This window comes from Macaca nemestrina, chromosome 14 (assembly GCF_043159975.1).
Source record: "Macaca nemestrina isolate mMacNem1 chromosome 14, mMacNem.hap1, whole genome shotgun sequence".
Taxonomy (NCBI): Eukaryota; Metazoa; Chordata; class Mammalia; order Primates; family Cercopithecidae; genus Macaca; species Macaca nemestrina.
In genome coordinates this window covers 25317257-25340004 of record NC_092138.1, presented here as the reverse complement: position 1 = coordinate 25340004, position 22748 = coordinate 25317257, and the positions used below count along the sequence as shown (strand labels likewise).

At 38.4% G+C, this 22748-nt stretch overlaps 2 protein-coding genes across 2 annotated transcripts in view; one reads left to right on the top strand and one right to left on the bottom strand.

Moving 5' to 3' along the window:
• Positions 1–223: 223 nt before the first annotated feature.
• On the bottom strand, positions 224–574 carry LOC105498673 (small ribosomal subunit protein uS10-like). Its single transcript, XM_071078864.1, has one exon. It carries the CDS (start codon positions 572–574, stop codon positions 224–226), a length of 351 nt encoding a protein of 116 aa, XP_070934965.1.
• Positions 575–15285: 14711 nt separating this feature from the next.
• Positions 15286–22748, top strand: part of LOC105498954 (transmembrane channel like 1) — a 170081-nt gene continuing 162618 nt past the window's right edge. The window contains exon 1 of the mRNA XM_071077413.1: positions 15286–15425. Within this exon, the coding sequence (XP_070933514.1) occupies positions 15286–15425 (140 nt within the window). The remainder of the gene's footprint in view (positions 15426–22748) is intronic.

Sequence of the window (22748 nt, the reverse complement as noted above, 5' to 3'; positions counted from 1 at the left end):
TGCTTTAAGGATTTCTGTCTTCCATAGTTTCTGATGAGTAGTCTGTGACCATTCTTATCTTTGTGCATATTTTCTCATTTTTTTCTGACCCTCCCTTCTGAGACTCCAATTACAAATATCCTAGACTTCTTAATATCATTCAAAAGATTACTGATGCTTGTTTCTTTTTTTTTTTTTTTTTTTTAAGTTTCCAACTGGTAATCAATTTATTAAAATAGTTGACTTAAACGTCTACAATGGTGACTTCCATCTCAACTCCTGGCTCAATACTGATGGAAGTAATCTGCTTAATAATCTCAGACGGGCTGTACAAGTCAATGAGTCTCTTGTGGATTCTCATCTGGAAACGATCCCATGACTTAGAACCTTCACCACTTGGGCTTTTTTTCTTGTAGTGATTAGTAGGTATTCGAACTGGTCTTTTCACTTTGAGATTCTTTTCCTTTGCTCCTCTGATCAAGTCAGCACCCACCTTCTCCAGGGATTTTACGTTGCAGCTTGTTAGAGTGATTCGAATTCGGTGAATTGCCAACTCCTGCTCCATGGTTGTTTTTCCAGTATCCTTAAAAGCCATGGCTGCTGCGTGGCTTCCTGACCGACTTCTTCGGCGGCGAGAGCTAACAGCGGTGAGTCAGGAGCAGGTGTGGGCGGATCGGAGCTCCGCACCACCTACGACCACGTCTTCCTCAAAGAGGTGTTTCATGTTTTAAAATCTTAATTTCCTTCTGTTTCACTTTGGGTAAAATCTGTCTTCAAGTTTGGTGGTCTTTTTTTGGGCCAATATCTAATCTAAAGTTTATCCTATCCAGTATGTTTCTCATTTCAAATATTGTATTTTCTAGCTGCAGAGTTTGATTTGTATTTGACAACGTTTTTTGTTTTTCTCATCGTCTTAAACATTTGGGGTATACTTATAACAATTGTTTTACTGTTGCTATCTGCTAATTCTATCATCTATGAAATTACTAGATCTATTTCTGTTGATTGATTTGATTACTATTCTGGTTGGAAGGCAATATTTTCCCTACTTTGCTTACTTGGTAATTTTTTTTTATCAAAATAAATTTATAAAAGTAAACTTCATTTACAATTGGACATGATGAATTTTACATTTTTGTGTCCTGGATTTTTCTGTATTCCTTTAAATATTGTCGGATTTCTTTTTTTTTCCCCCGTGGGATGCAGATAAGTTTCTTGGAATTAGCTGGATGGCTTTTGAGTTTTGCTTTTAAGATTCGTTAGGGTGAGTTCAGAGCAGGGCTACTTTGATCTAGGAAATAGCCCTCTGAAGGGTCTCACGTTCTGTGAGATAGGAGGTCTTTCTCCTTTGACTGGTTGACAGCCTAAGCTATTCCTGATTCTTGTAAGGTCTGGACACTGTTCTGCGTACTCCTTCCTGATAGTTCTTTCCCTGGCCTTAGTAGTTACCACACATCCATGCATACAGCAGTGTTCAGCCAAAGTTTGAAAGGATTCAAAGATCTCCAGAGCTCTCTGTGTGTCACTCGTTTCTGTTATTCTATCCCACAAATTCTAAGTGTGTGAAACTCCCTGAAATCAGCACTATGTCTCCTCAACTCAGTGAGACCACAAGCCACTGTTTGGGTTTCCCCTGCCTATGTTGCAGCCTGGAAACTCTTCTCAGGCGAAAAGATCAGGCAACATCAGGGGTCATCTCATTTCCTTCCCTTTCAGAGATCACTGTCTCGGGCTGTCTATTGAACAATGTGTGAAGAAAGATGTTTCATATATTTTGTCTGACTTTCTAGTTGCTTAAGGTAAGAAGGTAAATGCATTCCTAGTTAGTGGATTGTGGCTGGGAGCAGAATTCCAATACTGTTTTTTAATGAGATGTTTTTACTTAATTATTTGAGGATTCCCTTTAGTTATCATAATTTTACATGATGTAAACAGGTAAATGAGAATATCTTCAAAACATATTTTTCAGTTTTGGGGTGGTTCTCCCAGTTCTGGTTTTTGCCAAAGATAATAGATTTTTAGTATCTGAGTTCCATATGACAATATGTATAAGTCTTGGGTGTATCCATATGGTATGTTATAATGGGAAAAGAAAGATGAAATTCTGCTTTTGTCTGATGTCTTTATAGGTCTTGGAAAGACTAGAAGAAGGGTTGTAAAGTCCATAACTTTACAATAAGACAAAATTAAAAGAATCCAAACCAAAATTGTCCCAGACAATGAAAAGTATCGCTAGGCAGAAGCTGAATCTCTTAAGCTCCCCTGCCAAATCGGCCATGACACAGTCCATAGTTTAACCGTTGTTTCAATTAGGAAACTAATTTTTAGTACTAATTTAAATATTTCATATTAGTATATGAGAATTCTTCCTCCTGTTCAGGCTGTGGTATGGGGAAAAGTCAGTTCCCATCAATACAGATTCATATCTACAAGCACAGTGATGAAATTATCCTCATAGCCCCTTGTGTTTGAACAAGCTGTGTACTTTAAATTTTAATGGGTTTAACACAATATTCAATATATGTTGATTACTGAATACAACAAAAAGTGTAATAAACACTCCTTGAGAAGCTCATAATCTATTTGGGCAGATGGAAAAAATACTTAGAAAAATTAAAAGGTAGTATAGGACCACAGTAAGAAAAATATTTGGGTGCAGGATATAAAGTATCAGTTGAATTGTAGAGGCAATATATACTATGTACTTTTTCGCCTGGGTGACAGGGTGAGACTGTCTTAATAAAAAACAAAAAACAAAAAAACAAAAAAACTATGGTTGTTCACTATAACTAAACATCTCTTTTTTTTTTTTTTTTTTTGAGACGGAGTCTCGCTCTGTCACCCAGGCTGGAGTGCAGTGGCGAGATCTAGGCTCACTGCAAGCTCCGCCTCCCGGGTTCACGCCATTCTCCTGCCTCAGCCTCCCTAGTTGCTGGGACTACAGGCACCTGCCACCATGCCCGGGTAGTTTTTCTGTATTTTTAGTAAGGATGGGGTTTCACCATTTTAGCCAGGATGGTCTCGATCTCCTGACCTCGTGATCCACCCGTCTCTGCCTCCCGAAGTGTTGGGATTACAGGCGTGAGCCACCGCGCCCGGCCACATTTCATCTCTTTTAGTCTAACTTACTCATCTACAAAATGGAGATAATACCTGTTTTGCAGTGCAGGCCCTGACACACAGGTAGAGTTGCATAAATTAGCTTCTATTCCTTAACTCTCTTCTTCCTTCCTTCTTTCTAGCTAATTTTTAACTCTCTATCCTAGACAACTTTTGCTAAATGTGTATAACATGTAGTACCTATGCATAGGAATATGTTTTTGTAGAACAGAATTATTGAAAACAGCTTCTTACATTTTTGTTATTTTTTCAAAGGCAAGAATTCATGTATCCCTTCTGAGCCAAGGACATGCAATAAAAAGTAAGAGAGATTCAGAAACTCTGATGATTACTCTCCCAAGAAGGGTGCTTGCTAGGGTGAGGGTCTTGCAGACACAGAAGGAGCTGATGGGATGAACTGTTGGGGTGTTACAAAAGGCCTTCAGGAAAATATGTAATCTAAGGCAAGAAATCAGAGTGAAGATTCCCTCAAGGAAAAAGGGAGTGGTTCTGAAGAATTTAGAAGTTTTTCCAGGCAATAGCCACAGATGCTAGCACAAGGACATGGTGGCCATATAGTGTGAGCAAAAATGCTTAACTTTTTGCTCTTCTTCTAATATTTACTCTATTAACCCAGACAACATGTGTTCCAGAAGCCTCATGATGAGTGGAGAAAGAAACATAAATCAGAAGTGGTCAAAAAGATGCCTATGTTCACTTCCGCCCTTAGGTCTCCAAGCCTCAGTTCCTGGCATGAGGAGGTAGAGGAGAGAAGCTTGGAATAGGATGTGAGATTACAGTTTTAATATAGACTGGACTGGATATTTGAACACCTGAAAATGAATCTAAATTCTCAAAATGAGGTGGTTCCTACAACTGAAAATAACAAGAAAGCTACAGGATCTCCTGCTATGTTATCCAGGGTTGGAAAAGTGAAATTCAATGGAGCCAGATTAAAAGATGGACTTTGGGACGGGAGCAGTGGTTCATGCCTATAATCCCAGAACTTTGGGAGGCCAAGGTGGGCAGATTATTTGAGGCCAGGAGTTCAAGACCAGCCTGGCCAACATGGTGAAACCCCATCTCTACTAAAAATAAAAAATTAGTCAGATGTGGTGGCCTGTGCCTGTAGTCCCAGCTACTGGGGTGGGTGAAGCATGAGAATCACTTGAACCTGGGAGGCGGAGGTTGTGGTGAGTCAAAATTGCACCCCTGCACTCCAGCCTGGGCAACAGAGCAAGACCCTGTGTGACCCTGTGTCCAAAAACAGACAAAAAACAAACAAAAGCCATGTGGAGTTTGTTTACTCTTTAAACAAATATCCTTCAGGTATTGAACTGAACTATAATTAACTCCTCTTTCACTTGCCATTTCCTGTGCTTCCTTTTCCAACCACTGTATCTCCTTTGACACATTTTCTTTTTTCCTTCTCTTTTTTTTCTTTTTCTTTCTTTTTTTTTTTTAGATATAGTCTCTATAATTAGAGTTAGTAGGGCACATAGCAAGTTTTATTAAGATATCTAGTTCCTCCTCTTAAGGTAACTCATGAGAACCTTTAAGCAAAAGAACTGAAGAATTTCTAATGGGGCAGCTAATCCACTCTTTTGTGCACTCTGTTCTGCTCATGATCTGATGTTAGTTGGGGTTTCTATTTGTGATTCCTGGGCCTTAACCGCTGATGACAGAGTTCGAAATCATTGCTTTCTAACTCTGAGAATGACTGCATAATACGACATCATTTTCTACCACTGAGTGTTAATGGTCTATCTTATTCTTCCTGCCTGTCCTTCTCCTTGAGGAGGAAGATCATCAATGTACTGTGTGGATTGAAGTGGCTTCATACCCCCTTGATGTTAATGTTCTCGTTTGCTTGAAGTCTGAACTGAATATGGATCCCTCATTTATGAAGCACCATGACACTTCCTGGGTAGTGAACAATTAAACAGACTTCCCAGCGACAATGGCTATTTTTTTTTTTTTTCTGCTTTTTCACTTCATGGACAATATTGTATGCAAGTTAAATTTGCAACTAGCTTGAGGCTTCACACATGGTGATTTTGAGAAATTGAATTCTGTACCTCAAATATATTTCCTTTTCCTTGAACTTTACATTCAGGTCAGCTGTCCAGTTCTTAAACAATGGGTTTTTGAGAGGCAATGAGCAATACAATAGCATTTTCTCCTTCAATTCTATCTGCCTTTGAAAAAAATAACCTTTTATTTTTGATTCAAGGAAGAGAGGAGTTTTCTTGTCTTTCTACATCTGTTCCAACTCCTCCAAATGCACAAAAATTTTTTCAGAGCATTCCAGAGTTTCTCAGACTGCACATATAAGATTTTGCATATAGATACATCTTGGTCATAATAACCTTCTACCGAATTAGTAGAAAATAGATGTATTCTAGATTTTCATATCTTTATGGCAATATGAATAGACAAGGCTCTTCTTGCAAAAATATCTCCTGAACTGTGCAGGAGATGCTTGGAAGACCCAGTCAAAATTATGAATTATCCCAAGTTCGTATCCTCCTGTGGCTTCCCATATTACAATAATGCCTTTCTTATCCAGGTTCCAGGACTCTCAAGCCCTTGTCCTTCACTTTTCATTTTAGTTTGCATTCATCCAAGTATTTGGATGGAAATTATCAATACCTTATATAAGAATGTATGGGAGGCTGAGGCAGGTGGATCACGAGGTCAGGAGATCGAGACGATCCTGGCTAACACAGTTAAACCCCGTCTCTACTAGAAAAATACAAAAAATTAGCCATGCATGGTGGCAAGTACCTGTAGTCCCATCTACTTGGGAGGCCGAGACAGGAGAATCGCTTGAACCTGGGAGACCGAGGTTGCAGTGAGCCAAGTTCGTGCCACTGCACTCCAGCCTGGGCGACAGAGCGCGACTCCATCTCAAAAACAAACAAACAAACAAAAAGAATGTCAATGGAGTTAAAAGTATGCTTTTCAGTTTTCAGCCATGGATAAAATTTTGTAGCCTTGCCTAATTCCTAGAGTCTCACTCCATGACGTTTCCTCCTTATTATAAAGATTAGATGGTTTGGCATTGCTGCCATGTGACATTTATACTTCCCAAGCTGCTGTGTCATCTTCTTCTACCATTTAAACTTAGTTTTACTTTAAGTGCACATCTAACCTGTGTGCCTGCGTGCCCAGCACATTTTCCACCTTCTACATTTTATTTGACTGGAGAAATCACCTCAGCCTCTCTAGGTCTCTGCTTATCATCACTCTGCTCATTCTTCAAGCCTCACTTGATTACTGCTTCCTCTGTGATGCTTTCCTGGATTTCCTTAGTAAGACATAATTTCTCCTTTTCATACTTCTGTGGTATTAAGTATGCACCAGTTACATGTGACTCATCTCCAAGTGCTTTGGTGTGGAGTTGTTATTTATGTTCCTTATGTGACTACTGACCACTTTTTTCCAGACTAAATATTGAAACACTTGGCCAGATAATTTTTTCTCAATTTTGAGTTTCCTTTAATAAGTTTTAAAACAAATTTTTGAAATTAAATTACATTTTGTTAGGTTGCAAATCTGACAAAGTCCAACGATGAGGTGAGTTTGTTGTGGTCAGTTGGCTAGTTGCTAAACTCACAGCTGGTTTGTGTCTGCTGACTAGCAAATTATTGGCCTACAGACAGTCTACATGGGGGAACCAGATTATGATGCAAACATTGCTTGGAGAGCCCTTGATCAAGAGCAGAACAGGTTGGCAGACTCGAGGGATAGGTTCGGCTAGGTCTGATAGAACATTCTAGTTTTGCCAATAGAAGCAAAAACATTGGAAGGACTTCCCCAGGATCTGGATCTCTTGCCACTGGGTAACATTTAATAAGCACTAACATGGTATCCTCTTTCACTTGCCATTTCCTGTGCTTCCCTTTCCAACCACTACATCTCCTTTGACACATTTTCTTTTTCTTTTCTTCTTTCTTTCTTTCTTTCTTTCTTTCTTTCTTTCTTTCTTTCTTTCTTTCTTTCTTTCTTTCTTTCTCTTTCTTTCTTTCTTTCTTTCTTTCTTTCTTTCTTTCTTTCTTTCTTTCTTTCTTTCTTTCTCTTTCTTTCTTTCTTTCTTTCTTTCTTTCTTTCTTTCTTTCTTTCTTTCTTTCTTTCTCTCTCTCTCTCTCTCTCTCTCTCTCTCTCTCCTTCCTTCCTTCCTTCCTTCCTTCCTTCCTTCCTTCCTTCCTTCCTTCCTTCCTTCCTTCCTTCCTTTCTTTTCTTCCTTTCTTCCTTTCTTTTTTTAAGATAGAGTCTTGCTCTGTCACCCAGGCTGAAGTACTCACTGCAACTTCCACCTCCCTGGTCCCAGCGATTCTTCTGCCTCAACCTCCTGAGTAGCTAGGATCAGAGATGTGTGCCACCACACTCAGATATTTTTTTTTTTTTTTTTTCATTTTTAGTAGAGACAGGGTTTCACCATGTTGGCCAGGCTGGTCTTGAACTCCTGACCTCGTGTGGTCCACTGGCCTCGGCCTCCCAGAGTACTGGGATTATAGGTGTGAGCCACTGCGCCTGGTCTCTTTTTCCTTAAGTGTATCAATACCATCATTTTGGCTACTTATTCTGCCCTGGGAGCCATTCTGTCTCTTTAGGAAGTTTTTGCATCTATCAGATCTCATCTTTTATGTTTTGATGTTTAATAGCATTTAAAGCTTTTTGTTTTGTGTTTTTCAAATGATTTGAAAAAAGTGTGCTCGTTAATTAATAAGCAATAAATTCAAACTTTTGTTGCTTTTTTAAGAAAAAAATGAAAAATTCTGTAACAATGTATCTTAGCCATAAAACACTTGTAATCAGCATTCCTCCAGAAATTTCAGGATGTAAGTTATCTCAATGATAATACTAGAAAATCTTGGGAAGCAAGGATATGGCTAACTTTTTATATCATAGATCCCTACTGCCACAACAAGAGTTAAGACTTAGTAAATTCAGTCATGCATTGCTTAACAACTGGGATATGTTCTTGTAACCACCCAACGGGTTCATTTTGCCTGCTGCCTGGATAGAGCCAATTTATCAAGAACCAGGAATTGCAGTAGAGAAAGAGTTTAATTCATACAGAGCCAGCTGAATGGGAGACTGGAGTTTTATTACTCGAATCAGTCTCCCTGAAAATTCGGAAGGTAGTGTTTTTCAAGGATAGCTTGAAGGGCCAGGGAATGGTGCTGCTGACTGGTTGGAGATACAATCATAGGGGTGTGGAAAATGGTCCTCGTGCATTTCTCAAGTCCACTCCTTTTCTTACTTCCTGCTTAGTGGAGGTGTTAGAATCTGCTTCTTGGTGGGGCCACAGGACTGGTTGGTGGGTCCAGGTGGGACCACCAATTATCAGAAATGCAAAAACCTGAAAAGACATCTCAAAAGACCAATCTTAGGTTCTATAATAGTGATGTTATTTGCAGGAGTAATTGGGGGAGTTGCAGATCTCGTGGCTAATTTGTTAGTCCTACAAAGTCTAGTCCCCAGGAAAGAAGGGGGTTTATTTAAGGAAAGGGCTGTTATCATGTTTGTTTCAAAGTTAAACTATAAACTAAGTTCCTCCCAAAGTTAGTTGAACCTATCCCCAGGAATGGACAAGGGCAGCTTGGAGGTTAGAATCAAGATGGAATTTGTTAGGTCGGATCTCTTTCACTGTCATAATTTTGTCCCTGTTATAATGTTTGTAAAGGTGGTTTCAGTGTAGACTTTATAAACACCATATACTTAGAGTATACTAAGTTTATTAAAATATTTTTCTCTTTTTGATAACAAATTAACCTTAGCTTACTATAAATTTTTTACTTTTTAAAGTTTTTAATTTTTTTGAACTTTTAACTCTTTTATAACAGCATAAAACACACTTTGTACAACTGTACAAACATATTTTCTTTATATACTTATTCTGTAAGTGCTTTCTATTTTTATTTTTTCCCCTTAAACTTTTTAATTTAAATGAAGACACAAACGCATTACCCTAGGCCTACACAGGGTCTGGATCATCAGTATCACTATCTTCCACCTCCACATCTTGTCCCACTGGAAGATCTTCATGAACAATAACACGAAGCTCTCATCTCCTGCGATAACAATGCCTTCTTCTGGAATACCTCCTGAAGGACCTGTCTGAGGCTGTTTTATAGTTAATTTCCTTTTTTACAAATAGAAGGAGTACACTCTAAAATAATGATTAAGATATTGTACAGTAAATACATGCACCAGTAACAGAGTCTATTATTATCATTATCAAGTTTTATGTACTGTACCTAATTGTGCTACATTTTTGTATGCCTGGCAGTGCAGTAGGTGTGTTTCACCAAGACCACCACAAACATGTGAGTAATGTGTTGAGTTATGACGTTACCAGAGCTACCATGCTGGTATAGACAGGAGACAGGGAAATACTGGGTAGAAGAGGGCAGTTCCCTAGTAAAAGCCTTACTCCCAAGCCTGGAAACCTGCAGCCCTAAACGGGAATAGACATTCCTGTTTGTGCACCCAAATGTTACCTTTCAGCCTGCCATGCCGCTTTGTGCTGTACCCATATAAACCCCAAGTCCTAGGCTTGATGAGCAGATGAGCAGATAAGCAAACAGAAGAGCAGAGAAGCAGAAGAGTGGTGCTGCAGAGAAGGTGAGAAGAGAAGGAGCATCTGAATGTCAAGAGGAGTTTGGAGGGGGATGGTCAGAGAGGAGATCAGTTGCAGGACAGCCAAACTCCAGGGGAAGATCATCTTCCACTCCAATCCCTTTCCAGCTCCCCATCCATCCTGCTGAGAGCCACCTCCATCACCCAGTAAAATCCCCGCATTCACCATCCTTCAAGTTCATGTGTGACTTGATTCTTCCTGGACACTGGACAAGAACCCAGGTGCCAAGAGGGCACTGAGCTGGTTAACACTTAAGCCATCTGCCGATGGCGGAGCTAAAAGAGCACTGTAGCACACCCACTGGGACTTTGAGAGTCACAGGCACACACCCCTAGATGCCACCGTGGGGCGGGAACCCAAAAGTGCTCGCCCTGGCTCCTGCACCTGTCTGTCTACATGCTCCCTCTCCTATAACGGACTTGCGCAGCAGTGGCTGCCCAACAGATGAGCCACGCCCCTTCCACATGTCCTGCAAGGGGGATCAGGGAACGCTCCCCCTTCAGTGTTTGTAGCTGATAGGAATATTTTAGCTCCATTATAAGCTTATGACACCACCTTTGTGTATGTGGTCTGTCATTGACTGAAGTGTCGTTATGTGGTACATTACTGTGTTTATTGAGTGGATGGTCAACTGTATGAGGTGCTTGAATAATGGGTGATGTGAACCTTGGTTTTATGACATCTTCTGAGAGCTGCTTTCAGGTGAGTATAAGAAGAGATATTTCTAGTCTAGGTCCCCACTCCTTTTCTTAGTTCCCGCTTAGTGGAGGTGTTAGAAAAAAAGGTTGGACTCTGGTACTATTTTCCCCCATTGGTTATATGGACTCAAAGCCATAACTTAAGGAAGAATGTCTATTTTTAGATTTGGTGACTGTTTTAGATAGGTTGCTACAGAAAGTGGTACAAAGATATTTCACACATAGAATATCAAATCCAGGGTGCTTTAGCACTACATTCCAATGGCCTGAGGATGGATGGGTGGAAGCCCTGGCAAGCTGAAATAAACCAGGGCAAGCTCCTCTTTGGAATTCACAAGTCTGACAACTGGTGACTCAAGCTCTAGTCAGGAGACCTGAATGTTATGTCTGGCACCACGACACCTTAGTTTACAGAGATTAATCTAACAGGCCTTCAGTTAGTTTGCTTTATTTTAAAATTCTGCTTAGCTTTTTGTTGCCTACCGAATTTCTCCTGATCTATATTTAGATGTAGGTGAAGGCTCTAGATGTGTGCGCTACCAACACCAGCTCCTGGGAGGGAACATTTTCTCACTCACAAGCAAGTGAACTTTGCTTTCTCCATGAAGAAGAATGACCTGCATGATGGCTTTCAGAAGTGGAGAACGCGGCTCATGGTTCCCTCCATAGTTCCTCCATGGCCTTTGGTTACATCTTCTCTGAATGGAGGAGCTTGGGTTATGTGAAAAGCAGAGCGACCAGACGACACAAATGCTGTAGTGAGAAGGCAGCAAATTAAAATATCAGAAATTTCAAAAGGAAAGGTTTATAATAGTTAGATTTAAAACATGCTCTGAGGCCAGGCATAGTGGCTCACGCCTGTAATCCCAGCACTTTGGGAGGCCAAGGCAAGAGGATTGCTTGAGGGCAGGAGTTCAAGACTAGCCTGTACTACATAACAAGACCCTGTCCTGTCTCTATATTAAAAAAAAAAAAAAGAAACAAAGGAAAAGGAAGAAAAGTGCTTTAATATTCAGAGGCATGAGAGATGCAATGAGTAATATAGGACCTTCTCTAGGCACACTGGGGAAGCACTCTACGGAGGTGGTTCTAATCTAGCCTGGAAAATCTCTCTTCCCTTCATGCCTTGTACTTCCTTCTTTGTGACTTTGCTAATGTTTTTCCTTCCTCTTGGAAAAATTTCCTATACTAATCAAAAGGCCCCAAGACACATGGGGAAATGTGGTAAATCTGAGACTGGAAGGAAATTACCATCTAATATCGCTCTTATACAGTATAACTATTGTTAATATTATTGCTTGGGTCACTCATTTATTCATATCACAAACACTGACTGAGTGCTTATTATTTGCCAAGCATGGGCAATAAAGAGTTGAAGACCAACAAAGCCCCTGCCTTCCCAGAAGCTTATTTGCTTGTGGGGAAAATAAACAGTGGATCAATTAACAGATAAGTAGATAACATAATGGCACAGCCAGGCGTGGTGGCCTCATGCCTGTAATCCCAGCACTTTGGAAGGCTGAGGTGGGAGGATCGCTTAGGCCCAGGAGTTTGAGACCAGCCTGGGAAACATAGGGAAATCCCATCTCTACCAAAACAAAACAAAACAAAACAAACAACAAACAAAACACATGGTGATGTGTGCCTATAGTCCCAGCTACTCAGGAGGCTGAGGTGGGAGGATCACTTGAGCCCAGGAGGCAGAGATTGCAGTAAGCCAAGATCTCCCCACTGCACTCCAACCTGGGTGACAGGGTGAGACCCTGTCTCAAAACAAACAAACAAACAAAACAACCAAAAACCAAAAAAACATAATGTCAGATGGTGACAGTGTTTTGAAGAAAATAAAGCAGGGTAGGGGAACTAGTGATAACTGGTAGATATGGGTTTCTCCATCTCCCGCTGCTTTTGCATCCTCTGTAAGGTGAAAGTGGCAAAGGAAATTCCAGGTTGACTTTTGGGTTCAGTGAGTTTTCTACCCTGTGTCTCTTCACTGCCCTTTCCCTCCCCAGAACCTCTAAGATCTGATCTTTAGATTCTGCAATGTAAGTCAGCTTCCTTCTTCTTGGTTGCCAGCTCACTATATTCTTATTCCTGGATAAACCAAAAATCTCTTCCTTGTTTTCCCATTTTCAAAAAGATGTAGAAATCTCTCACCTGCTCATGTTCCTTCCTTTTTGTCTCATGGGTATATATACCTTTTACAATTTTTTCCCTACCAAATGTAGTTGAATATTGGGATGTAGTCATAACAAACACATAAATACAATCAACCGTATTTAAATGGACTTATTCATTTAGTCTGCTTAAAATCGAGATAGTAACACAGGCACCAGTGGGTTTCTCTGCAAACTCTGGGCATTTTTAATCCTGGCAATTTTTAAATTGCTTAGCAGTAAAATGGTCAGGCAACAGCACCTATTGTTATGAATCCCTGCCCCTTCTTACCTCAATGAGGCTATCATTTCTCTCTATCAATTCTGCTGACAGAATTAAGAAGAGCCATTGACTTCCAGTTTGTTCAGTGTTTTTATTCTTAGGATGGGAGTGATGACTTGTAACCTCTTTCCATCTAGAGACTCAATTTAAGTCTACCTCTTTCATTCAGCCTTCTCTCACCATTTTCAGCTGCCTGGAATGCCGCCTTTCTCTCAGTTCCTATTTTTGACATTAAAAATCAGGGTACTTAGTTATATTGTACCTCACACCAATCATTTTACTTGTTAATATCTTTTTTCCTAGTTAGATTGTGACATTTTGGAATAAAAGAAAAAATATCTTTTTTAACTTTACAGCTTCCCAGATTTCATTAAATTAGTATAGATTTGAGTGCCTTTTATACATCAGGCAATGCCTAGTGTATAATATTTTTACTTATGGGTTTTAGCATTTAACTTATCTAATGATCACAACATTCCTATGATGTCATTTGTTTTCATGATTTGTTGAAAGTTGATGGTCACAAAGTTTAAAAAGTTGTCTGTGGTCATAATTTTTGAGGAGGCAGAGCTAAGTTTTGAACTCAGGCCTGTTTGATTCTGAGAACAATCATGTGCTCCTTCAGCTGAACCACACAGCCCCTCTTAGAGCTTTGTCTCCATAGACACTAAATGTATTCTTGTTGATTGAGTGAATTAATGGATGAACTATCTGGAGTTCCTTCTGCTTCTGTTTTCTTCTCTGTAAAACGAAGATCATTGCAGGAACCTGAACTAATAATAGTATAGTCCAACTGAGTTCCGTTAATTTGGTAATCAAGAGAAAGTAGAGTTAATTAACTAGAACCCTTTGCCATGACTGCTCTCTAAACTTTTCATCGCTTTTCTCTGAAAGTCCGGTCCTGAGCTCTATTACAAGATAGAACATTTTAGCCACGATTGAAGAGAGCACTATTAACATTTTATGTCATTGGTTCCTTTTTTCCTAATACTGTGGGATTAAAACAATGTTCACCAAATTCTGGATGTTCTATTCCTGTTTTTTCATGATGTTTTATAATCCAGGCCTTCTTCATAGAGACAAAGGGCTATGTTTTATAACTGCCAGGGTCAAGAAAAGAACAGCTTGTGTGAGATCCTTAAAGAAATAGCTAAGCAGTAACTTCAGACCTTCTGTATGTTTTCCTCAACATTTTCTCTCACTTTTTGTCTCCCTACAACTCAGTTTTAGAAAACAAAAACACAACACAATTTTGCCTTTTTAAAAGATAGTACGGCTGGGTGCAGTGGTTCACGCTTGTAATCCCAGCAATTTGGGAGGGGGCAGATCACCTGAGGTCAGGAGTTTAAGACCAGCCTGGCCAATATGGTGAAACCCTGTCTCTACTAAAAATACAAAAATTAGCAGGGTGTGGTGGCAGGCTCCTGTAATCCCAGCTACTTGGGAAGCTGAAGCAGGAGAATCACTCGAACCCAGGAGGCGGAGGTTGCGGTGAGCCGAGATTGCGCCACTGCACTCCAGCCTGGGTGAAAAAGTAAGACTCTGTCTCAAAAAAAAAAAAACAACAACAAAAAAAGGTAATATACGTGTACTGTAAAACTTTACAAAGTACAGAAAATATCTAAAGAAAAAGAAATAACATCTCACAACCTCATCATCTAGATATGACTGCTCACATTTTGACGTATTTCATTTCAGCTTTTAATTAATTTTTGCAGAAGACATTTATTTCAGATATTCTAACTTTATAATCTATAGAATTTTAATGATATTTTTGTATGACATCTATCATAAACATTTCTGCATGTCATTGAAATATTTACAAATATTATTTTTATTTAAAGGATGCATAGTTAATTGATATAACCCTTCTTTTAAAATTGGTAATTTCACATACCTGGAGATGAGCAGATGTGAAACAAACAAGAAAGGGTAAGAGATAGCTAGTCTCTTGACTTATATATCTATTTTCAATATGACTTGAAAAAAAGAACTTAACTTAGAGACCTCTAGAATAGTTAGCACAAATAGATTTCTCAGTGTGGTTAAGATGAAGTACAGATACTAAATTTACTCTTTTATGTGAGATAAATAAAAACTGGATAAGATATATACAGCAACAGTTTTCAAGACATTATACCTCAGACAACAAAGGATAATGACCTGTGAGAGAGGGAAAACAAATTAGGTGAGCCTATGATTGCCCCAGTTTACTGCCTGGAGAGAGATTCCAGGCCTAGGTGCAGAGAGAAGGGCTGCAAATGGAAACTATTGCTCTTTCTGAGTTGAGGAGAGAGACCTGAGAGTCTGCAGGTACTAAGATAGCTGCAATTCATGAGGAAGAGTTCCAGAGAAAAGAAAACTGAACAGAGAGTGAGCTCTGGATTTCTGTAGTGTTCCTGCTGACTCTTCTGCTGAATCATGATCAGTGCCTGTGTGTGGCTGGAGAAAGAACCTCTGAAAAGGTTTAGAGGGACAAATCCTTGGTATCACATAGGTCTTGGAATAGCTCCTCTTTCCACCAGAAAGAGTATAAAACCACGTAATTCACGGGATATCAGGTAGCGTACTCAGGAGGGTTTTGCTTCAGCAGTGAGAAAAAATTAGACCTAGACCAAATGTTGCTCTGATCCTAACAAAACTTAAAAATTTAGACCCTAAAGGATAAAACTGTTTCCAGGTAACTTAAATATATACCAGAACAAAGCCGAAGAATATGGGAATATGAAAATATCTAGCAGTCAGTAAGATAAAATTCATAATATCTATCATGCAACCAAATATTACCATGAATATAAAGAAGCATGAAAATAAATACCCATAATTCCAAGAAAAATCAATTACACATAATTGCCCCGTCAATGACACAGATGATGTAATTAGTAAACAAAGAGCTAATTATAACTCTGCCAACTCTAGCCATTACACATGTTCAAAAGGCTAGAGGAAAGATTAAATCAGGACACAGAAGAAATAAAAAGACAAAATAAAATATCTACAGATGAAAATTACATTATCTGAGATGAAACATAAGCAAGATGGGATTCGCAGCAGATTAGGTGTAGAAGAAGGATTAATGAACATCAAAGCATATATGACAACAGTAGCATAAAGTCTGTAAGAAAAGAAATGGAAACATAGTCGTATAAGGTTTTACACTATGTATGAAATGGTGTAGTATCACTTGAAGAGAGACTGTGACTAAAGACCACTGTACTCTCTTAGGGGAAGAAAAATATCTTTTTTTTCTACCCATCCTGGGTTCACAGCTGAGGCCACTATAACAAAAAACAGATTAACAACACAGAAGCGTACACATTTACTTGGTGTAAGTGTTACGTGATGCAGGAGCCGTCATAAGGAAAGAAGACTCAAAGAAACAGACCTGAGTATTTTTATAGTAGGTTTGATGAAGAATGGATAGTCATGGAGAAATATAATAGAACAATGGGTGTATGATCTAAAGGTAGTCAACTGGGGGAAATTTAGCAGGGTTTGCTTGTTCAGATTTTTCTCCTTGACGTTTTGTCATGAGAGGCAAGCATGTTTCTTTTCTCTGGGTATAGGGAGGGCACGTCTCACATGAGGGATGTAGGATCTGCTTCAGAGAAGTGCCGGGGAAGAACAGTGACCTTCCTGCTTCTGCAGTTTTCTTAAATTCATATAACTTAAATATTTAATATGCTAAGGTGTTACATTTGGGGGTAGTACATCTTGATACCCATCACCTGAAACCAACCACTTTATAATAGTAACACAAAGAGTTGTAGATAATATGCCATAAAGGTGGTAAAATGGAATCATTGGAAAAGTCAATTCATCCAAAAGAAGGCTGAAAGAGGAAAGCAAAAACAAAGCAGAGATGGGAGAAATAAAAAGTAAATCATAGGGACATGAGCATCCCTTAATTTTGGTACACAGGAGGGGTTCGAGGGGTGCCGTCAGATACCAAAGGATGACTGTATATTTTTTAAATTAAGAGACTTTCATTCTTTAAATATTCTTGGACTTAAAGTTTTTTAAAAAGAAAACAAATCAAAGCATACTATAGTTGCTAAAACCAATCATTTTGGTAGTATATTCAGTGACTGAAATGATAGGGAGCATCAATCGTTATTTCTTCAATATCAAGTTATCCTTACTGAAAAAATAAGATATAACTGGGAAATATTCTTGGATCCCTTACACATCCACTTAATTTCTTAAAAGAAGAAAGATAAAACACATGTAACAACAGAAACAAATAAACCATTTACTGTAACATTCCAGGAATCATGGGCTCCTTTTCTTCTTCCCCAGTTGATTTATTTACTTATCTTTATCACCTAGTAGTAGTTTGTTTCCTTTGATAGAATATATGGCAGTCCCACATTGGTGACAACTGGTGCTCCCTTCATCCAACTGGATCATTTTGAGATTCAGTTTTACATCTTTTTAGCATTTTCTTTGTGTTCCTATATCAGTTATGATGAGCCACTGATAATATTTTGTTCTAAAACGAAACATGTTACTTAGTACATTTTTTTAGTGTCTTGCTGACTTTTAAAATTTGAATGATGTACAGACTTTGTTTTTTAATGAAGTATAAATATTTGCTCATGATTTCTAAATTCCTTATAAAATAAAATTAATTCAATCTGCAAAAAATTAAATGGTAAGAGAGTAAACTCATCACTTAGATATTCATATTAAACGTAAATGGCCTAAACACCCCAACTAAAAGTTAAAAATGGTCTAATTGAATAAAATACCAATATCCAACTATAACTTGCCTATAAGAAAATATTGCCACTTTCAGTATAAAAATACAAATAGGTAAAAGATAAAAGGATGGAAAAAGACATACTATTTTAAATTAATCAAAAGAGAGTGGAGTGGCCATATTGAGTAAATTAGACTTCAAAGCAAATAATATTAATACTACCAGGGATGAAGAACATTATTTCATAATAATAGATGTAAATTGATAAAAAGGAAGTAACAAATTTAAACATTTATTCACCTAATATCAGAACTCTAAAATACATAAAGAAAATGCTGATATAACTTCAAATAGAAACAGATAAATCCACTGTTATAGTCAGATTTCAGGACCTTTTTCTCAATAACTGATAGAAAAAACAGACAAAAATATCAGTAAGGATATAGAAAAGCTTCAAAATATTATCAATCAACTTGAATTAATTAATATTTATGGGGCCAGGCTTGATGCTCATGCCTCTAATTCCAGCACTTCGGCAGGCCTTGAGCTCAGGAATTCGAGACCAGCCTGGGCAACACACACACACACATACACACACACACAAACACACACACGCATATATATGTATATATACACACACACGCAACACAGCAGCAGAATACACATTTTCTTCAAGAGCACACAGAATAATTAGCATGATATGCTATATTCTAGGCCATAAATAAATCTCAACAGACTTAAAATAATTCAACTAATACAAAATATATTCTGTAACTACAATGGAATTAAATTTGAAATCAATAGCAAAAGATATCTGGCAAATCCCCAAATATTTGGTAACTAATACCATACTTCTAAATGAACCAGGGTCAAATAAGAAATCAAAATAGAAATTAGAAAGTGTTTGACTAAATTAAATACACATTTCAAAATTTTGAGATGCAACAACAGCAGTATTTAGAGGAAAATTTACAATAGTATAGACCTATATTAGAAAAGATCTCAAACCAGTGACCTCAGTTCTTACCTGAAGAAACTAGAAAAGGAAGAGCAAATAAATCCAAAATAAGCAGAAGAAAGTAAGTAATAAAGACCAGAGCTGAAATCAATAAAGTAGAAAACAGAAAAACAAAACCAAAAAAATCTAATAACACCCAAAACTTGTTATTATGCAGATCAGTAAGATTGATAAACCACTGGCCAGACTGATTAGGAATTTATCAAGAAGAAACAAACAATTTTCTTTTTTTGATACCTTATATGTAGCACCCAAAAATACATAACTTTGATATAACATTTATTCATCTAATAACAGAACACAGAAATGAGAAAGGTGACATCATTATACATTCCACAGATAGTAAAAGGATAATAAGATAATATGATGAAAAACTCAGGCCAATAAATTTGACAACTTAGATAAACAGAACAAATTACTTATATGACACAATCTACCAAAGTTCATTCAGGAAGAAATTGATAATCTTAGTAGCTGTATATCTATTAAAGAAATTAAGTTGACAGTTAAAAGTTATCCTGCAAAACGTATTTCAAGCTCTGATTGCTTCCCTGGAGAATCGTACCCAATATTTAAGGAGAAAGTAATTCTAATTCTGCGTAAACTTTTCCAGGAAATTGAAGAGGAATAAATATTTTCCAACTCCCCCTGAGACCAGTGCTACTCTATCCAAAACCAGACAAAGACATTCCAAGAAAACAAAACTACAGACCACTGTATGCAAGCAGCAATGGGAAATTAAAAGTTATAAAATATGTATAACTATATTTATAATATCAGAAAAAGTAATTATGAAGTACTTAGGAACAAACCTGACAAAAGTGGCTCAAGATTTGAACTCTGGGCTGGGCGCGGTGGCTCAAGCCTGTAATCCCAGCACTTTGGGAGGCCGAGACGGGTGGATCACGAGGTCAGGAGATCGAGATCATCCTGGCTAACACAGTGAAACCCCGTCTCTACTAAAAATACAAAAAAAAAAAAAAAACTTAGCCGGGCGAGGTGGCGGGCGCCTGTAGTCCCAGCTACTCGGGAGGCTGAGGCAGGAGAATGGCGTAAACCCGGGAGGCGGCGCTTGCAGTGAGCTGAGATCCGGCCACTGCACTCCAGCCTGGGTGACAGAGCGAGACTCCGTCTCAAAAAAAAAAAAGATTTGAACTCTGAAAACTATAAAACATTGCTGTAAGAAATTAAAGAGGGCAGAAATAAATGGAAACCTCATTTGTGAATTGGATAAATTTAACATTGTGAAGATATAAATTTTCCTTAAATTGGTCTATAATTCAACAGAATCTCAATCAATACCTCAATAGGCTTTTAAAAATGCTTGCAAAATTTGACAAACTAATCCTAAAATTGATATGAAAATGCAAAGGACCTTCAAGAGGCAAACTATCTTTGAAAAAGAAGAGTAAGTTTGAAAGACATATATTTGCCCTCAGGGCTCATTATAAAGCTACGATAATCAAGACAGTGTGAGGCTGAAATAAAGATAGACAAAGACAATTTCTAGGTCATGAGAGCTATGTTTCCTAAAGGAAGGCAGCAAGTACTTATCAACTTTCCCCGTGTCCTCAGGATGCCTTAAGCAGTGGTTGCCGAACCACTAGCAACTTTAGCACCAACTGGAAGCTTTTTAGAAAAGCTAATTACTGGGCCCATCCCAGACCTACTGAACCAGAATCTCTGTGGGCAAAGCCCAGGAATCTGTGTTTTGACAAGCTCTCCAGGTGATAATGATGTCTATTAAAGTTTGAGATTCATTGCCTTGGGCTTTCCCTGTTGGAAATCCGCCAGGATTTGGGAGACAGGAGAAGAGGTCTGGAGAGAGTGGCAGAATTCAGCACCACAGAATGACGAGGAAAACTGATGGCCTTTGTCCATGGAATCCATTAAAATATACTCTCATTGCTGCCAGGCTGAGTTGATGAATAAAAAATAAGCTAATGTCATATCAAGCCATCAGGCTATTGATAATTGTGCTTCAGGGTGAGCAAACAGCTTTACCAAGCTCACACAGTTGACACAGTTTGTTGTTTGGAACTATCTTACTGTAAGTAGATGCTTAAGAAGAATGCAGAAGTTATGAAAATCAATCCAGGATTCAGAAATCTTTCAACTAAATCTTTAAAGTTCTCTCTCTCTCTCATGCACACACACACATGCACACATACACACATAGTAAGATTTCATGACACATGAGACAGGCTGTGAAGTTGAACAGTTCTGATGAATGCCTGAGTGGTAAAATCACCTTGAAGAACTGGAAGTGAAGGTCTATTCTAGCTGGGTATGAGCTACAAACTCGTTTCTTGGGGAACACATGAATACACTGGGGAGGCTAAGTAGCTTCTGAGGCTACTAACAGAATTTTAGTAATTTCTCCTGTCATCTGAAAAATATATGATATTGAATTTTTAAAAATGGGTTTAGTGTAGTCTAGTCTTACTGTCTGAAACTAGGATGTGGTTTGTTCCAATAACCAAAGTGATTCCATCCCATGTGAGGGAAAAAAGGGATAATGGTGAATTAAAAGCACCTGCATGTATTTGTTGCTCCTTTAGAGGGAGTGTCTCTTCATCAACATTAACTTTCTTTCCTACTTTTGAGCTGGCTGCTAAAAGTCTAGGTTTAGATCTTAATCCATTGTCCTTCCCTGCATGATGTAATGCTTACAATTACAGTCTCAACCCTCTGGCATTTAATGAAGATAAAATTGATTACTTTCGACTGAAGACAAAAAAAATCACTTACAATCAGGATACTGAATATATTAGTAAGTACAAGGTCCCAGCTTCTGGTGGACTTGGCAGACTGTCAAGCTCTTACTAAGTGACCCCACCCCATGCCTTTTTGTCCTTTCTGTTGCCACACAATCACGATAATTTGTTCTCTGAATGCCAGAGTACTGCCAAGGAAAGGAATTCTGAAGCTGGCTGAGAGAGATCATGTAAAACTCCCAATCTAGACTCCATTGACTCTTGTCTCTTTTTTTGTGTGGAACTGATTTTATAATTTCTGTGGCAATGAAAGATTAGTACCCAAAATGACTGCTAGTCCTTTGTTTATTGATCAGTCTGAGCATGGACTAGAATTCATCCTCTAATTGGTAACAAGAAAAACTTGGATGGGGAAGCACATCATTGGTTAAGGCAGCACAGCAAGTTTGAATTTGGCTGCCTCTACTTTCAATATTGGTTGACGTCAAGAGCAGACATTGGCGTTGTAGTTAAGAGTATCAAGAGAGTTAGTAAGTATGAATTTAGGGTCATATTTTATGCCTGGTCCTTATCTTTTGGTGAAATGATTTCTAATATCATCTCAGACTAAATGATATGGGATATTTCTACCTGCAGATTCTAAGGTATTAAGATAAAGCTCAAAGTAGATATGTTTTCCTTATCTTCCTAAAATTTTAGATTAAAGATGCCAAAAATTTGTGTGTGTATGTGTCAAAGCATTTGAACAGCCCTTGTAGACTATTACAACGTTTGTTCTGTACCAGGCACTGTATTTTTTTTTTAATTAATTAATTTTTTATTATACTTTAAGTTCTAGGGTACATGTGCACAACGTGCAGGTTTGTTACATATGTATACATGTGCCATGTTGGTGTGCTGCACCCATTAACTCGCCATTGACATTAGGTATATCTCCTAATGCTATCCCTCCCCCTACCCCACAACAGGCTCCAGTGTGTGATGTTCCCCTTCCTGTGTCCAAGTGTTCTCCTTGTTCAATTTCCACCTATGAGTGAGAGCATGCGGTGTTTGGTTTTCTGTTCTTGCAATAGTTTGCTGAGAATGATGGTTTCTAGCTGCATCCATGTCCCTATAAAGGACACGAACTCATCCTTTTTTATGGCTGCATAGTATTCCATGGTGTATATGTGCCACATTTTCTTAATCCAGTCTGTCATTGATAGACATTTGGGTTGGTTCCAAGTCTTTGCTATTGTGAATAGTGCCGCAATAAACGTATGTGTGCAGGTGTCTTTATAGCAGCATGATTTATAATCCATTGGGTACATACCCAGTAATGGGATGGCTGGGTCAAATGGTATTTCTAGTTCTAGATCCTTGAGGAATCACCACACCGTTTTTCACAATGTTTGAACTAATTTGCAGTCCCACCAACAGTGTAAAAGTGTTCCTATTTCTCCACATC